General features: G+C 41.1%; 3 protein-coding genes across 5 annotated transcripts; 1 reads left to right on the plus strand and 2 right to left on the minus strand.

Annotated features, from left to right (window-relative positions):
* Positions 1-272: 272 nt before the first annotated feature.
* On the minus strand, positions 273-7,813 carry samd7 (sterile alpha motif domain containing 7). Of its 2 annotated transcripts, none has more exons than XM_005729146.2 (9): positions 7,456-7,813; positions 4,021-4,157; positions 3,614-3,737; positions 2,946-3,070; positions 2,758-2,839; positions 1,883-2,559; positions 1,670-1,785; positions 1,478-1,588; positions 273-875 (listed from the first exon to the last, which is right to left on the minus strand). In XM_005729146.2, exons 2-9 carry the CDS (start codon positions 4,121-4,123, stop codon positions 639-641), a joined length of 1,575 nt encoding a protein of 524 aa, XP_005729203.1. In that variant the 5' UTR covers positions 4,124-4,157; positions 7,456-7,813; the 3' UTR covers positions 273-638. The 2 variants fall into 2 exon arrangements, with proteins under 2 accessions (XP_005729203.1, XP_005729204.1); XM_005729147.2 differs by lacking the exon at positions 7,456-7,813 and adding an exon at positions 4,574-5,223.
* LOC102208401 (apolipoprotein D-like) lies at positions 6,276-13,194 on the plus strand. 2 transcript variants are annotated; one of them, XM_005729144.1, is made up of 6 exons: positions 6,276-6,335; positions 11,180-11,344; positions 11,427-11,559; positions 11,677-11,798; positions 12,598-12,686; positions 12,779-13,194. In XM_005729144.1, exons 3-6 carry the CDS (start codon positions 11,440-11,442, stop codon positions 13,018-13,020), a joined length of 573 nt encoding a protein of 190 aa, XP_005729201.1. In that variant the 5' UTR covers positions 6,276-6,335; positions 11,180-11,344; positions 11,427-11,439; the 3' UTR covers positions 13,021-13,194. The 2 variants fall into 2 exon arrangements, with proteins under 2 accessions (XP_005729201.1, XP_005729202.1); XM_005729145.1 differs by lacking the exon at positions 11,180-11,344 and having other exon boundaries at positions 6,295-6,335.
* Positions 13,195-14,143: 949 nt separating this feature from the next.
* Positions 14,144-15,328, minus strand: LOC102194607 (apolipoprotein D-like). The gene is made up of 4 exons (XM_005729177.1): positions 15,209-15,328; positions 14,957-15,078; positions 14,471-14,556; positions 14,144-14,385 (listed from the first exon to the last, which is right to left on the minus strand). Exons 1-4 carry the CDS (start codon positions 15,326-15,328, stop codon positions 14,144-14,146), a joined length of 570 nt encoding a protein of 189 aa, XP_005729234.1.
* Positions 15,329-17,639: the final 2,311 nt, after the last annotated feature.

Genomic DNA, 17,639 nt, shown 5'->3' on the forward strand with positions numbered 1-17,639 from the left:
GCTCCCCTGACTCAGTAGCTCTGGGGTGTTACAGGAGCCAGTTCTTGTTTTTAAACAAGTCATTAAAACTGAAAAAAAGAGATCAAAGAAAAAGCCCCAAAGTAACATATTAAATTAATACTCATGACGAATGTATGCAAACTTCACACAATATTCTCATTGAGCCCAACCTATTGATTCCATGTGATGACAAGAAGATGCAGATTCCTGTGTAGAAAACCCCCCACTTTATTTACAGTATAAGAAATGCAAAAAAATGTATCAAGCATCAAAATCCAGAATATTTAAATATGTCATTATTTTGTTTATAAAATATTTCCAAAATATGATTACTATGCTCTGCACGTCAGCCTACAGGAGCGTTTAGCAGCTTGCAAGAATAAGTCAAGAAGCTATAATCAGACTAGCGAAGAAAAGTGATGTAGGACCTTATCAGCGTCTGATACTGTATCTTAAAATCCACATCACTTTCACTCCACTGCAGCTGCTGCTGTTAAATGTATAAAACGTTCAACAGGAACCTGAAATGTGGATCTTCAGTCCAGTTCAGCACAGTGTAAACAAATCCACCACAGCGGCAGCAGCAGCTCACCAAAGCGTGCTGTTGTACCCTGCTTTGGTTTACATTATTCCACTGGTCAGGCAGTCTCACTGCTGGCAGATGGAGGCGAGTTGTTTTCTGCGTCGTGGAGGTGGTCAGCGGATTTTATGACATCGGGATCTCTTGGACTTGCAACCATCTCCTCACTGTTGCAGTTAATGGGAGAGCCGATCTCTGATGAGCGCTCCCCGGGCTTCTCAGGGGTGGCCTGCAGTGGGGCGGTGGAGAGTGGCAGATTCATCATGTACAACATGCTACCAAGACGTCTGGACACCTGTAGAAGAAGAAGAACAAGAGGGAAGGAGCACGTAGATGTTAATTGAAATAATTTGTGCTATAACTGAGACATTGGCGTATAAGAATGAATGAAATACAATTAGTGAATAAACTTTTTCACAGTAGACAGTTTAGCTCTCATAGTAAAGAAAAAACTGGGGTTTTTAATAGGGGCTGTACTCCACTAAGGACATGTTTGGTTAAACAAACTTTACTTTATCCCTTTAATAAAGTGAGGTAACTTCAGTTCAAATCTGTGGAAGCTTGTTTCTGCAACAACAACAACAACTACAACGAAATGTTAGCCAAAACTCAAAATTTCAGGTTATTATCTTAAAAATTTGACTTACTGACTCAAACTTCTGAGACAATTTGAAATTTCTAGTTATTGAGTCAGAATTTTAGGATAATAGCCCAAAGCAAAAATGGTCTTTTGTCACTTGTGGAAATAAGCTTCCACACAAAGCCCATAAAACACAATAAGCGGTCATGTAAATAAACCTTTATTCAAGATTTATCCTCGTACATCAGATAATCCCTTCAAATCCTGTCTTTGGTGGCTCGGGATTACATTTCCAGTCAGAATCTGTGTTTTTGTACCTGTGAGCGGATCTTAAGAGCTGGCCCCAGCTTCAGTCCCAGTGTATCCAATAAATGCTCCTCTGATAGGAGGGGCAGCGTCTCTCCGTCAATCATGTGGTCCTTGAAAGTCTATTAAAAATAACCCAACATTAGAAAGTCACAACAGAATGAGTTTAGAGGCGGCAACTACAAAAATGTGAGGCTACTAACCTGGGCATACTCTGAACACGTGGGAATACTGTTAATAAAGTTGTACACATCATTCACTGTCCACTTCCTGATGTCTTCGGGTACCTCCTCACCATTTAGAAAGAGATTTGGTGGGCCTTTAAAGACAAAAAATGCAAGTATATTAAATAACTGGCAGCAGAACATTTCACAGTTTTAAGCACAAGTGTTATTATTTAATATTTCTTAACTCACCAGGAGGAAGGAAACCATTTCCAGGGACCGGGAACATGTAAGGGATCCCTGTTAGAGTTCCTCCAGTGGAAGGATACATGAATTTCTCCTGGAACGTCGAACATTGGCTAGATATGTCTTTATCATTTGTTCCACTGTTGGCTGCATCTGAACTCCCATCTTGGCTGTTCACGCAGGCTTTCCGGAGGCCTGGCTCCCCATCTTTGTAGTTCTTCCTGCTTCCGGTGGCCAGTTCAGGGTCTACTTTGGCCTGATGATGTGTCTTACTGGTGGCACACTCCTCTCCCATGTCCCCCTTTGGCTCAAGCTCCTTCTCCTCCCCCGATGCGGCCCCTGGGCTCTGCTCTACACTTTTATCTTCAGTCTGACCCTTCACGTTGGACACATGGCTCTCCATACTCTTGTGAACAGTTGGCCTCCGACCTGCTCTGCGCCCCCGCTCTCTGTGCAGCGTGCTTATAGCTGGATATGGGTTGGCTGACATAAGAATATTGTTGGAGTGCAGTTCATCCAGGGTGGGCCGGTGGACGAAGACATCGTGGCCGTCTGGCATGCGCTGACGACCTCTAAACATCATGGGGTTGGAAGGGTATGACATGGGATTTTCAATTCCCATCAAGCCTTTCTGGTGCGCATTCTCCAGCTCCTTCTGATGCAGGATGGCATTCATTTCCATTCTGAAAAGAAGTGCATATAAATATTTTAGACATATTTGTGCAGCAGTGGTGATGGAGCCATAATATAAAACCCTTGCTGCAGCATGGGTGGAGGGATCAAGTCTCAGTCGTATTCAGTAAAAACAGTGACGCAAAGCGTGCAGGTGGAATAATTTCTGTGAGATGATGATGGTGATGATGATATTCAGCACGTAATACCTGGCTATATTTTGCTTGTGAATGAGCTCTTGTCGCCGGGCAACAGTTTCCATGGGCTCTGAGGGTAAGAAGCCATATCCAGCTGAGGAACAGGAAGAGACAGACAATCTGTCAATGCCTATCACCGCGCATTAAAACGAGACAGGCTGTCTGGGAATTATCTCAGGCAATATTTCTGTGGCGCTCACCTGGTGTAGGGAATCCTCTTCCAGGCAGGACGTTGGCATGAGGAGGCAGAGGTGGACCGAGGTGAGGGCCCATGTGCATCTGCCTGGCTTCAGACGGGACCATCTCGGTAGGTGGAACTAACTCCCTGATAAGAGGAATAAACAAAGAAGAAAAATTATGAACTGGAAAACACTTTAAAAAGCATATATTTGTAGAATCAAAATGTGGAGGACCAAAGTGGCCAAAAACAAAGTGTGTATTACTCTATTTATGTTTCATTTTTTAAATTAATTTATTTGTATTTATGAATTACTGTTTTCATATTTATTTCCCCTTAATTATTTATTATTTTATTTTCTCTGACATTTCTTTATGCATTTCAGTTTCACATACATTTAGTTTTAACTGAGAGATTTTCAAAATGCCTCTTGAAGGAGGGGAAGAAATTAGGCACATAAATTAATGTATACATAATCATTTTGCCAATTTTGGAACTCCATATAAAAACAGCTGGTTTGCGAGGACTATTTTAGCCTTATAAACATTTTAATTGTCCAAAAGAACAGAAAAGAGCAGCAGATTTTTTACATGGACACCTCTTGCAGCATTTTCTTCTACTTGTTTTCTTGTGGTTGCCCTTTTTCAGACAACTATTGTTGTAAGTTTAGGACAGAATTCAGCTACTGACCTCTCCATGAACCGAGGTTCGAACTGTGCGGGGACCCCCTGTAACCTCTGCTGCCCCTGGGCAAGGATCTGCGGTGCCATAGCCATCTGGTTCCTCATTATCAGCTCCTGCCTCTGCCTCAGCTCTGCAAGAAGTGAAAAAGCACCACAGGTCACCGGGAGGCCGTTTTAGCTGCTTCACCTGGCGCATGCACTGACTGTTAAAGCTGGAGCCTGCAGGTGCTACTGAGCAATCCACCAACGTGCAAACACGGCGTGAGGGAAGGTGAGGGAAAACAGGCTTGATCACCAAATACAAATACAGAACCCAAATTGCCAAATACAGAATCAACTCTGTCTATGAATAAAACCTGAAAAGTTAAATAATATTTTCTTGGCTTTTGTTGTTACGCTGTTCATCCTCCTCACCTCCAGCAGACATCCCATTGACGAGTCGGTACCAGTGCTTCTCATCCAAAGACCCCTGCTCCCCTAGCGCTGTCATCTTCCTCAGCTGCTCCCGTGGGGTCATGACACACTCACGACCTTTGATCTCCACCTGAATGCTGTTAAGAAAGAGAGCCAATTGAAGGATTTCTATAAACTAGACAGTTTACTTGACACATTGATCCTATAACGCTTCGCGTGGCAGGTAAAATAAAATCACACAAGATTATTTCTCACAGTAGCTGAAACTGAGCCAACTACAAACCCCTCAGTGCTGGGTGCGTTTTTGTAATTCCCTCACATCACCATTAGAGAGCAGCAGTTCTCTATCTCACGTTGATTACTGAACATTGCAGGTAAATTCTGCCTAGTGTCTGTTATTACATACTTTATGACTGCAAAGATGCAGCAGTGATTTCAGCAGCATGTAAATATTTGTAAACGGCTTGTAAGCGACCTTTTTAACTACAGCTAAGTATAACTCTTACCTCACCTTTTCCACAGACCTGGCCTTAAGTATTAATCTTAAACCTACCTTAACGCTAATACCTCGCCGTAATGCAAATCAATCCCGAACCGTTAAATCCAAATCCTAACCCCGTACGAAGGCCAGAACAAACAACTGGACGATTTCTTCTCATCTTTTCTGTCCTTGCAAATGCTGCTGGTCCTCCTGTACAGGGATAGAGGCGCACTCACATGTGCACTCACCCCAGATACCCGCATTGTTCTCGGCTGAACCAGCAGCTTGTGCAGATAAGTGCAATCGACTTAGAGACCTCCAATTAGCCTTCCACACTGCAGAAATCCCATTACAAAATATGATACTGTAAACGACAGTAATCCAGCGCTGCTAATCCAGGGCCGATGTGCATCTGGAGACATGAATAATGGATGCTCACCCCACAGAACCACCTCTTCATATGAGGTTTGCTGATTGAACTGATGAGCCTGCCAGTGCAGGGACATGTGTAAGCTGTGCACATGCACTTGGACATATTATTTCTGCCGTACCACCCTCCCCCTAGTCAAATGCTGCCATTAGATTTGCACCCAGGACTTGTGCATTACCCACAGTCTCTCAAGTTCCCTGTGAAGCCCATCTAATCTGACGACTTTAATCCCTCTGTTAGTTCTGCAACAGTCTGCCACCTACATCTGCTGACCTGCCCACTGTCCTCCCTACTGCCCCATCCAACCCCCGTCCCCACCTTCACAGGCCCCTGCTACCCTCAGGATCCTATTAGCTAAGTCCTGGCTATACAGCACTTTAAAGGGATGTGTTGGAGGTAATCCGCACGTTTAGAGTTTTACCCTCAGCAAACCTTGCCTGTAAGCATCCCGGACAATACACCCTAAGTGCTAAGCCTATTAGTCTCCATTAGCTCCCAGGATGTCCCCAAAACACCTTGGGGATAAATCTGGGGATGCAATCGGTTTATGTGGAGCTATGTGGCGGGAACACATGCCCCCTTCACCTCCCTCTCTGCCAATGTCACTGCAGCCATCAGCAAATAAGAAGAAATGTATTTACACGGCATTAATGTCCGTGTAAATCCCGAGTGGGCACTGAGCTCCGAGCCTCGCCTGAAGTGTCATCGCCTTTACACACAGCCAATATTTACACTTTCATCAGAAAGGAAGTAAACTGCAGAATTTATTTAAAGACTAATTGTTTTTCAGAGTGTGGATAAACACCTAACATAGTTTAAATCAGTCAACATGTCAACGAAGGAACAGAAGTCTGATTCCAATGAGCCTGTACCTAAATACAGGTTCACTCTCAGCAGCAACACCTGTGTTTACCTGCGATCCAGTTTTTAAACAGCTGCACAGATAAATACGGTGTGACGAAGATCTAAAATTCCTTAAAACGAATAATAGTTTTTTTTATTGCAAATTTAAATATCTCCTGGTAAATGGGGAAATATTCATTATTATCTTAAACATCAGCATCATTATCACAGTAAGCACTTTTCCTCATTTAAGTCAATTTATTACTTCAACTCACATTTCTGCACACACAGCATGTGACACCCTGTCTCCTTCAGTTTAACAGATTAATTCACATCAAGCATCATAAACAGAAAATGTACTTTAGGTACCTAAATGTACCTGAAGTGTGTGAGGTTTGCTGTTGATATAACATTTTAAATGTGGGTTCAGCCTGTGCACCAACTATGCACAACTTCCTGTTGTGCATTTGCACTTTCTTTCTTTTCTTTCTTTCCTTTTGAGCTGACGTATAAATAAGTCTGCAGGATTCTCAGCAGAACAGCACAAAGTGTTTTTAAACAGTGAGTCTGATATTTACTGAAATTAATGCTTTGCTCTTTAAATGTGATGCATCAGAGGCAGAAACTGGAGTGTCTGTGAACTTGAGCCATTTAGAGGAATCCTTTATAAGGCCTGTTGGAAACAGCTAACACTCTGATCACGTTAAGTCTCTTAAGTGAATTCGTAGCCTGAGACTGAGTTTATTGCAGTAACAAATCTTCAAAACTGGCTTCTTTTGAAGTGAGACATGCAAATTTGAAGTGGTCGCAGTGTTTTTCTAAGTGAAACTTTAGTCAAAGGTGAGCTACGGAAACTCTTGTCATATTTCCTTGACAAGCAGAGGCCACACCGCAGCTGCCAAATCCGGGGATTGGACTCCTTGGATTTACTGTTGCCTGGTTAATCTCATTACAAGCATGAATTAAAGGGAAAAATTGCTGACAACTTAGATGGAGCCCTGAGGAGGTCATATCAGACAAGACAGAAGTATTGTCTAGCCTTTCCTAATCCCCTCACAAAACACACATGAGCTAAAGCCATGCAAATACTGTCAGTTGCATGAAGCAGATTAGATTTCGTGACAATAAGTGCCGAGTTGCAGATATCACTAGTTTAAGAAATGCTTGTGGTCATAAACTCACATGACAAAGTGTTGATTGAAAGGATGAGTATTAATTTATATGTGCAAACGCAAAAAATATGCAAGAAGCCAATCCGGAAATACTCAGTGAGCGCTATATGCAAAATCTGGGCTGGTTATCATGTTAATTATTTGGATTTCAAGGTTGTCCTTTAATCGTATTGGCCTCTAGATTATCCACATACGGGAAAAAAATGATGCATGGCAATATTTAGCATATTTAATATTTAGTTTTGTATTTTTTGTGGGTTTTGTGGGTAACAGTAGCTTTACTCATATATGACACTTTTACAAAATGCATTGGCAGAAAAGCAAAAGCAGAACGGCAAATTCCAATAGAAAGCTGGACATTAAAAACAGGATAAAACTAAACATAAGACAGGACGTCCTATAACATCACTGAGTTTGTGACAATTAAAGACATAAAACTGTTAGATGGGAACGTACAGAGAAAATCAATGAGTGTAAAATACTGAAAGAGGATGTTTTCATCCACCTACCTTTAGGTTCACACTGCTGAGCAGAGATTGAAGATGCCGGTGTCTCAATTCCAGAAAAATGAAAAAGCCAATAAACTAAAATCAAGTTAAAAATGTTTCCCAAAAAGCTTTTGGCGAGCTCACAGATCTTCGTCTTTCCCTCTTTCACGTCCAACTAAATGGCCTCCTTAGACTTCTGGCCAAGTGGTTTGAGTTCAGTCTGCTGCCAGCTAACTGCCTTAACTAAAAAAGACCTGTTAAATACTGATTCATTTCATCTCCATTAGCTGGCCTTATCTCCTGTTTTAAGCCCTCCCTGCCCTGACATCACTATGATCTCCCATCCAACTGCTTGCTGCACCTTGCAACTGATGTGTAATTACTGAAGCAGCACTGGCCCTAAGCATGGAGTGCTAAACCTCTTTCAACGTTCACCTCACTAATCCCTTGTTAGCACTTTAGGCCATAGTTAAGACACCTAAATGCTTAGCTTCCTTTTCCAGTAGTTAAGTGACCAACCCGTCCTTAGCTGCTCTGTGGCCACCTGCAGGGAAACTGCATGGCGCAGGTTGCAGACCTCCTACTGCTCTAGTTTTTGTTGTTTGTTCACATGTCTAGTTTGAATGTCAGAAGTATTGCTCTCCACAGGGTGCCAAAGGGCTGACCCAAACATGCTTGGTGGTAATTTGGCAGAAATCCGACTAAATGTTGGCCAGATCATCCTCTCAGACCTCTTAATCTGACAGTTTGTGCTCACCAGCCGCTTACAGCATAGAGCTGCACTTCTAGGAATGATGTTTTCCTTAATGCCTGGGGTTTGTGGGGGGTGGAGGGACACAGGTGGTGGGTTGGTAGGACATTTTAAATGGAGTGGGACAGTCTGGTGCTTCTGTATCTCTTTGCAAGGAAGCAATGAGCCTCCAGAGAGCTGAGCACTCTGACTGCTCATCATATACATGCCAAATACATCAGTTAAAGGCAAAAAGAGAAAAGTAGAGACTTTTAACTATTTATTTTTATATACAGTGGACCAAAAATGTTAGAATCCACCACCAATGAGATGTTACTAATGTGTTAGGTTTTTATTTTTTAATGTAAACTCACATTTAACAGTGCTAAATCAACCAAATTCCCATGCAATACTGCAGAGGTCACATCATCAGTGTAAGTGCTTCTCAGCAGTGATTGCACTGCACTATAAAGCCTGATTGTAACTGCATTACAAGTTTTTAAAAAATACAATTTAAGTGATTTAACATCAGTTTAACATGTGACAATTCTTCATTTTCCTTGTAAAGGAAGGTTTCTTCCAGAGAATTTCATCCTACCATAGGTGTGACCAAAAATCTCAGCCGTGGGCAAAAGATGGCACCCAGTTTTATTTACACGGTGCATCAGTGGTTCTGTGTCACTCCACAACAGCAGTACTAATTAGTATAACACTCAAACTGCACATAACACTTCTTCTGTGGAGTTTGCATGTTCTCCCGGTGCCTGCATGGGCACCAGGAGAACCCTGTGGGTACTCTAGCTATCTCCTAGAGTCCAAAGATATGCATGTTACATCAGCTGATTAGTAGGTGTAAATGTGAGCATGCATAATTATCTGAGTATCATCTGAGCTCTGCGATAGACTCGTGAACCTGTCCTGGGTGTATCACACCTTTCTTTCAGGGTTAGCCAGAGTTCTCAGGGCTGTCTTTAAACTTTTTTATTTGCTTTAAATACTATAACATGGACTAGCCCAGGGTTGGGCAATCTCAGTCCACGAGGGCCGGTGTCCCTGCAGGTTTTAGATGTGTCCTCGAACCAACACAGCTTATTTAAATTGCTAAATTAGCTCCTCAATGGCTGTGTCCCAATTAAGAGACTGCACGCTTGAAGTACGCGCACTACGCGTACTACGTACGGTGCGTACTATAAGTACGAGAAGTGCGGAAGTGAGAGGCTTGTGAAATGGGACGGTATACGCTTCGTCGCGCTGTTCAGGTTGCCTAGCAACCATGATACTAACCGCTGGAAACGTGGAAACAAACAACTTTGTTTGACAGAAATAAAGGAGAAAAATGTTTTGTTGGTCATTCATTTTTGTCATGACATCACTTTGATTGAGTATCTGAGGCTGAGACCACGGGACTGTAAAACATGATTGTTGGGCTTCATTTCTGTGCTGAACAGTCATTTAAGATTAGTTAGTAAATAACAATTAGTTAATGTTGTTCATGAGACTAAAGTCAACTCACTGTGGCAATGTAAATATAATATGGCCAATATTATAGTATTGTCAGATATTATGATATGCAACATATTGTGTTATACATCATTTTAGGTGATAAAATACACTAAACTAAGAGTATCAGATGAACCAGCTGAAGTAACATTATTTAGTATTCCTATGTTTTTTTAAAATTGGGTCAGCATATTTCTTGTGTGTTTAAGCAGTGATTTGGGAGACAACTAAGTTCTTTAAAAAAAAATAAAAACAACAGCATTAATAAAGTACTTAAGAATTAAGAGAACAAAGCATTAGGACATCTAAACCGCTAATTTAGGAATCTCCTGGGGTAAGCTTTTTATAAGGGATTTCTGTCCAAGTTGCTTGCACCCAGTATTATGGAGTCACAGTGAGGCAAAGGGATCAGAGCAGGTTTAACCTCAAGAAACGGGTCTGGCTATAAATTCACTGGGTCAGTACAGACACCATCCATCTTCTAATTACAGCAACAATCTGGTGTCCGGATCACCTGCCTTTCCTGTCTTCTTCTCCACACCAAATGACGACTGTACTGAAGCCGTAATCCCTCTAAGTTGGAAGCAGTACGTCTTTTGTGGCTGGTGGAAATCTTGTTTAGGTCTTGATTACTGTGAGATATAGTAGGATTCTTCAGGATCAAGATTCCCTGAAATAACACTTTGTGTTGGAGTTCCTGAACAAAAACTGTGAAGATGTGCTGATTTTATACATTTGAACTTAAACAATGAATCCAAAAAAGATATTGTTGTGTGTCTGACTGGAGGAAACATTGAAAAAGGGTTTCAATTATTTTAGCATATCTGGAGGTTAGAGTTAGTTTTGTGTGTGACACATCAGGTATGTTGTGTCAAGGCTATCCGCAAAAATAGGTCTCTTCACATGTACACTAGAAAACTGTGTTGTTCTGCAATGACAAATTAGATGAAGTTAAAAAAATCGGCAAATTTAATAAAAAAAATGAAAACCGATTCATGGTATTGTGTTAATAGAACCTGACAAATAACAGATTTCTAAGACTAAAACCAACACCGATATTTAACAATTTATTATTGGCCATTTTTATTTCTTTCAGAGATCCGAAACATAAAACGATTTCCATAAAATTTGTCATATGCAATTATCCCACGTGGCTGATTTTTTCCTCTGAAAATGTTTTAGCAGTTAAGATGTATTTATGAATATTTTTGTTTTTATTGAATTGAAAAAAGGTTTTGTAGTATACAATAATGATGAATGATGACTTGTTATCATTAAGTTATGATTAATCAGTAAGAGCACCTGCTGTTTTCAGACAATCCTTTGCAGCCCTCTTATCTCCTCTGCACACCAGTTCCAGCCACTAGCTGGGGCACACACAAGCAAAGGAAGCCATCTTATATTATACATAATCACCTTTTGGTTCCCACTATATTTTTCTTTAACTGTTATTCAACAGTCAAGTTCTGCATACTTATCTAACTTTCACACGAAACTAATCTCTTTCTGTCTGAGGCCCCAATTCTGGAGTAGTTGAGAATGGGACCAGATGTTGAGCATCTCATACCTGCTTCCTCAAAATAACCTCACATGCTAATGGCAAGGCGGGGCTGATCACGGCAGGTGTATAAACATTGAATGAAAACACAGAGAGTCACTACTACCCAGTAAAACAGGCAAGTGAGTAACACCCGCATGTACCCCCTGTTCTTTATGCTTTATCTTTAAAAGCTGACAAACTTTTTTTCATTGTTCTTTACAGGTTGTGGAGAAAAATGAATGCCATCCAGGTGATTTCCCTCACTTGGCTGTCCATTGTGGCAGCCGGTGCTCAGTCTATAAAACCAGGAAGATGCCCCGTGCCTGCCGTTCAGGAGAAATTTGATGCTGCAAGGGTGAATACCAAACTCCTCACTCTGAGCTGTATTTTAATTTATCTTCATTAAGGTAAACTGGGATGTCCAGTGTGCACATCTGCCTCACAAACAAAACCAATTCAACTCCCTCTACAGTATCTTGGTAAATGGCATGAGATCCAGAGACTGTCGAACAGCTTCCAGAAGGGCCAGTGCAGCACTGCCACCTACAGCCTGCAAAGCCCAGGAGTCGTTGGTGTCCTCAACAAGGAGCTGCTGTGAGTACTTCAGTGCCTGGGAGCACTTTGGATAACATCCGTTATCCGAAAAATGTTTGTACAAGTCAGAGTCTTTGTCCTGCATCATTTCTCTGGAATACATGTAAAAGATAAAGATATGGATATATCCATGGTGCTGTGTGTGGTGCTGGAAGGGCAGACAGATTTGTGTCCTCTCAGTCCTGCTCTTCAGTCTCTTCTTGGATTTAAAATATCATTCACAATAAATGGTTATTCCTCAAACCTCAGACTGCATCTGAAAAATATTTTAGGTGAGACACAGTTTAGGTTTTACCATAATGTATAACCAGTAAATGAATAAGTCTATAGAGAAGATGGATTCATCCTAAAATGAATCCAATCCATAAAAGTTTACCACTCAAGCTCAGTTTAAATGACTCTGTGCAGTCAGTGGTGCTTAATCGAGCCTTCTGCTGACACTTTTTTTTCAGTTCTGTTTTAACACGATTCTCTCTTGATTGTGTTTTAATTGTTGTGCAGTGCTTTGCGACTTTCATGTCTGTGAAAAGCGCTACATAAATGAACTTAATAAAGAACCCCTCCCCCCAGCCTTGTCTGATTGTTAATGCTGTGGTGTTCTCTGACTACCAGCCCACCCTTTAAGGAAATGACAAATCACCTGCTGACTTGAGACCTGAGAAGTTGAATTTTACATGTACAAACAAATAATACTAAATAAAATGAAAAGTACTTTTGAAGAGTAAATATGTTGCTTTGACTCTGAACAGTCTGAATATAAAAAGTATTTTTCTAACTTTTAACTGTTTATCTGCTTAAGTCCTGACGGCACCATTGACAGCATCAACGGCACTGCCAAGGCCGCAAGTTCATCTGAGCCTGCCAAGCTGCTGGTCACCTTCTTTGAGAGTATGGACCCTTGTTTTTTGTTTTTACACACATATTAAACATTTTAAACTGGAGAGCTGAATTGTACAAAAATCCCTTTTACACACCTTCAGACACCCCTCCTTCCCCGTACTGGGTTCTGTCCACCGACTACGACAACTTCGCCCTGGTCTACAGCTGTACTGAAATCGAATCGTTACATGGGGAGTTCATCTGGATCCTGAGCAGAAATCCCAGCCTTCCTAAGGAGACCCTGGAGGAGCTGCAGAGCATCCTGTCATCTTTTGGAGCCAGTGTGGAGAAGCTGCTTGACACCAATCAGGACAGAGATCACTGCAGAGTCATGCACGAGTAAACATGTGCTGTGGTTATCACTGAATGTCTCCATGATAGGTCAATGCATAAAAAAAAAAAAAAAAAATTGGGCCGACTGTCAGATATAATACAAGATTAATTAATATGCTAATATAATGTCTGCTTGAACTCTTTGGTCAATATTTATATTGTTGCACCAATAAAAGTGGACCATTCTCACTGCATTCCTTTTGTTTACTGTCTCAATATACAGCTGCTGACACTGACACACAACTGAACCAACACACATCTTTAAGGACAGCTGCATTAGAGTGAATTAACTTTATTTGGGGTAACTTTATTTCACCTAATAAATACATTCATTTAAGGCAATTTTCTATTTTTAAAATTGTGCTTTAGTGAAGCTGGGATCAAACTGGGGTACATTTGTGTCTGTGAGCCGGGGTGGAGTCAGTGACACACATCAAGAATGACAAAAAGGGATAAAAAGGATTTTAAGCGGTGGTCAGGGTACACATTATTAATGAAGTATTTAAAATTGGGCTTTAAGTGACTTTTCTCTCCTTTTTTAGTTTCCTTCACCTTGTTCCCTAGAATAGGTTTTTGCTTTTTTATGTCTAAATCTTTTAACTGGAGCTGCTCATTTGTTAGGTTTCATCCTCATCCTCTTTGCCTTCACTGTTGCTTAATGGAGATGAAATTGGGCTTTTTAAAAAAAAAAGAAAAAGTCTGTTTTCCTTCATGGAGCACTTTGTTTTTTAAGTGGCAATAAAAATAAAGTGTATCATTAAGTTTTATTAGGAAAAAAGACAAAAAAACCAAAAACGTCATGTGACTGACATCTAACTTTGCAACTCTGAAATTAACCAGTGAAAGGAAGAAGGCTAAAAACATGCTTTTAAGAAGGAGTCGAGCCCCATCAGCAGTAAGTAAAGTTGAAAAGAAAAGTGCTGAAGGTGAAAGAGAAATTGGGACTCTTGTCTTCTGGGCATTGTTGGAATTTAAATCCTAGTTTTAGATTTTAAAAGGTGCAGATTGTGTTTGCAATGTCAAAATGGACAACATGAAATTTCTTCACACAGCTTTATTGTTGCATTGTCTTTGCATGCAATCATTGTGCCTCACAGTCCTGTGGGCTGAAGTAGGAGCGTACGTTAACTGGTTCACTGGTTAACTGGGCTGCAGTAAGTCTCGTCCTGGTTGGTGGGGACCATGTTTTCCACGCTGACTCCGACAGAGTACAGGATGCCTTGGAGCTTCTCGAGGGTCTCCTTAGAGAAGGTGGGCTTCCTGCTCAGGATCCAGGACAGCTCCACACGGAACAGGCCGTAGTCGGTGCAGCCGTAGACCAGAGAGTGACCGTCGTAGTCGGTAGACAGAACCCAGTAGGGGCCGGGAGGAGAGTCTGCAGGAGAGGTGAAAACAGCAGGGATATGTGGCTCACTTGAATCTGTCATGACTGAAATTGAAAGTCATTTATGACAACTTACTGTTGAAGGAGACCTCAAGCTTGGAAGGCTCAGCGGGGTTCTTGACTTTGGCAGAGCCGACGATGGCGTTAACAGTTCCATTATCGCTAATAAAATGAAACATGAAATAGAAATTAATTCTACTCGTGTACTTTCCTTCAATTATATATTTTTTCTACAAAATGCTCTCTTTGTATAACTCTGGAACAGTACAAAGGTTCAGCCAGTGACCCTGCGCGTTCATGAGGCATGAGTTTTGTTCCGGGACGTTGAAAACATCTGAAGCAAAAATAGTCTAGAACGAGGATTTAAAAAAACAGAAGCAAGCAGTTGTACGGTAATGCTGTTTTTAGTAGAATTAAGCGTTGGTGAGAAGAATAAAAAGCCCTCCGATTATTACAATTATGTCAAGGACCATGTGTCCTTCTGAGTTTATGCAGAAGTTTTCTTAAAAATTAAAACATTTTCAAAGTGTCAGATCTAAACGGAAATATTTTAGCTGCTCACAGAAGCTCAGTGTTCAGGACCTCGATGACTCCAGGACTCAGCAGGGTGTAGTTAGCAGTGGCACACTGGCCTTTCTGGAAGCTTGTGGGTAACTTATGGATCTCATACCATTTTCCAATGTACTGCAGAGGAAGCACGAGATTCGGAGAGCCCGTAATTAATATTTTGTGTTTGTAGGAAAAGCAGGTGTATAGATATCATCTGTATGTCCCACAACATAAACAGTAGAAGAGGAAAAAATTTAGTGTTCACCCTGTTGGCGTCAAAGTTGGCCTGAACAGCAGGCTGGGGACATTTGCCCAACCTCAAGACCTGAGCGCCGATCGCAACAACAGACAGTAGAGTCAATGCAACCACCTGTGCAGGCTTCATCTTCTCACCTCAACCTGCAGAGAATAAAAAACAAACAGCAAGAGTTCATGCTGGAGTTCACTGAGCAAAACATGATGTGAGTGTCAGTTAGTGACAGAAAGAGCCTGAGATGTGAAAAGAATGAATAAATGTAGAGAAGAAACAAAGAATCACGGCCACTGACTGTTTATTTGCAGGTAATCAGCTGTGTGAAAGAACTCAGCCTCTGAGGTTCTTTTAAAGATTCAAATGCTTGCATCACTTCATTATCGATCATGGGTCCCACCTCTGTGTTATGATAGGGGGCCAGTGTGAGCGCTGGCACCTGTTCAAATAAATACTCTGTTCAAACAGTAACAGGTTGGTCATGTAATCACATCGTTGGGTTTGTTGGATCTCTTGGATCACTGCTCCCTCCTTCACATTTATTTTTTCCTGAAAGACAGACAACAAATATGAAGATGAAAATCAAAATTACTGAAGTTACAATCAAAAAATGATAAGTTAGCAGCTGCTTATATTTGCACCTATAAATATTTTAAAAAATTGATTCCCCAAAATGTGAACCTAATTTCCTGCACATTTTACAGAAACAGAGACAACACAAGGCTGGACTTTAAACTGAGCTGTTATTTTAAACTTGATTTTACTTAACATGGTTTCATTTGTTAGTTCCTCAAATATATATATTTTTCATATTTTTCTGACTTCCTAATCTGTGAGGCACCTTAAAGACACTAACCTGCATGAAACTTCATGCATATTTAGTAATGGAGGAAAGGACCACAAATGCTGACTCACAGGTAGGCGTCAAAAGAAAACAAGCTTTTATTCAAGTTGAAGGAATAAATGTGGGGGAGCTAGGAAGTAAGGAACAAAGGATCCCTGACACAGGGTGACACACGGGGCAAACGGGTGGCAGACACAACGGGAACAAATCAGGGATAATGAGACACAGGAAAGTAAAATTAAATAGAAAAAGCACGAGACCAAGGCTACAAAAATAAAACAGGAAGTGACTAAACAGGGGAAGATCCTTGACTGAGTCTTGACAATACATGGGGAACACCAAGGAGGTAAACTGAAAGAAGGAATATTATAAACAATAAACATAGCAGCAACGGGAACAAAAACTAAACACAGCAACTAAGAAACAAACTCAAGACAAAACAGTGATGAAGCCAAAAGTGTGTCAATGGCCCAGTGACTGTGACACAAAGAAAGTTTGACTTTTAGCTGTTTTAATTTTCACTTTAACTAAATCCAGACAAAAAGAGGCACAACCCTGTGGTTTGGTATGGAAAAGATCATGTCTGTGAAATTATTGTTTCTGACAGAAAACTGATGATAAACTTCTCCAGTTGCAGAGGAAACAGGCTGCCTGGCACTAACAAAACAAAAACAAAAAAAAAGAAAAGAACTGATATCCAGGAAGTCATACTTGCTAACTGCAGCCCTGCACAACTGCAAATGTTTCACAGGAAAAGAGGAACGAGACACAGGAGACTGGGGGGCACAGTCACTGCTCAAAATACAGTATATGTATTATTATGAGGGTGGCAGACAAAGGCACAAAGGCATGGACCAGCAACAGCTTGAAAGGTCATAAATGAGGAGACCGAGTGTGGGAACATGCAACAAGGAGAGGAAACACAATGAAGATTTGTATGAAAAGAACCAGTGATTCTAATTTATTTACACCCTTAAAGCGGAGCTAAAGGTTTAGTGATAGAGTGGCTCTGTCCAGGCAGACATTTGTTTCATCTACTGAACTACATCTGACAGAGATTCTCTGGGATGTTATAAAACACATATCATCATATTGAAACATGAAATGACCCAGACTCTAAAGAGGCTATTTTCAGGTAACCTGAGATGACGTGTAAGATGAAGAGTGTCTGTGTCCTCATCCGACATCAAACAGATTTTGCAGCCAGCGTCAGTCTTTCCACCTTCAGACAAAAGTGCAGCATGAGGTCGGTGCTTACTGCATCTCCTCTCGCCAAGCACACACAGGTGTGTGAAAAACACGACCCGAGCTCAGGTGTCCCCGCTTTTCTGGACGCTTTGCTCCCACTGCAGCTCTCTCTGCTTCTGGACTCACTTTTCATCTCTTTAACAAAGGGCTTTGAGTGCCTTGAAATGCACTCAGACAGGAAGTGGGTTGAGGCTGACGTAGTTTTTGCGGGTTTGTCATAAAAGGGATTTACATAAAAGAATCAGACAGGGAGCAGCAGGGCTTGAAAAACTAATTAAAAACATTTAAAATTTAGAGATCATTACATGGAGCAGAAGAATGATTGAAAACAGCAGTGTATCGTGATAAATTGCT

The sequence above is a fragment of the Pundamilia nyererei genome, unplaced genomic scaffold (assembly GCF_000239375.1).
Source record: "Pundamilia nyererei isolate P.nyererei 1_Seehausen unplaced genomic scaffold, PunNye1.0 scaffold00031, whole genome shotgun sequence".
Classification (NCBI taxonomy): Eukaryota; Metazoa; Chordata; class Actinopteri; order Cichliformes; family Cichlidae; genus Pundamilia; species Pundamilia nyererei.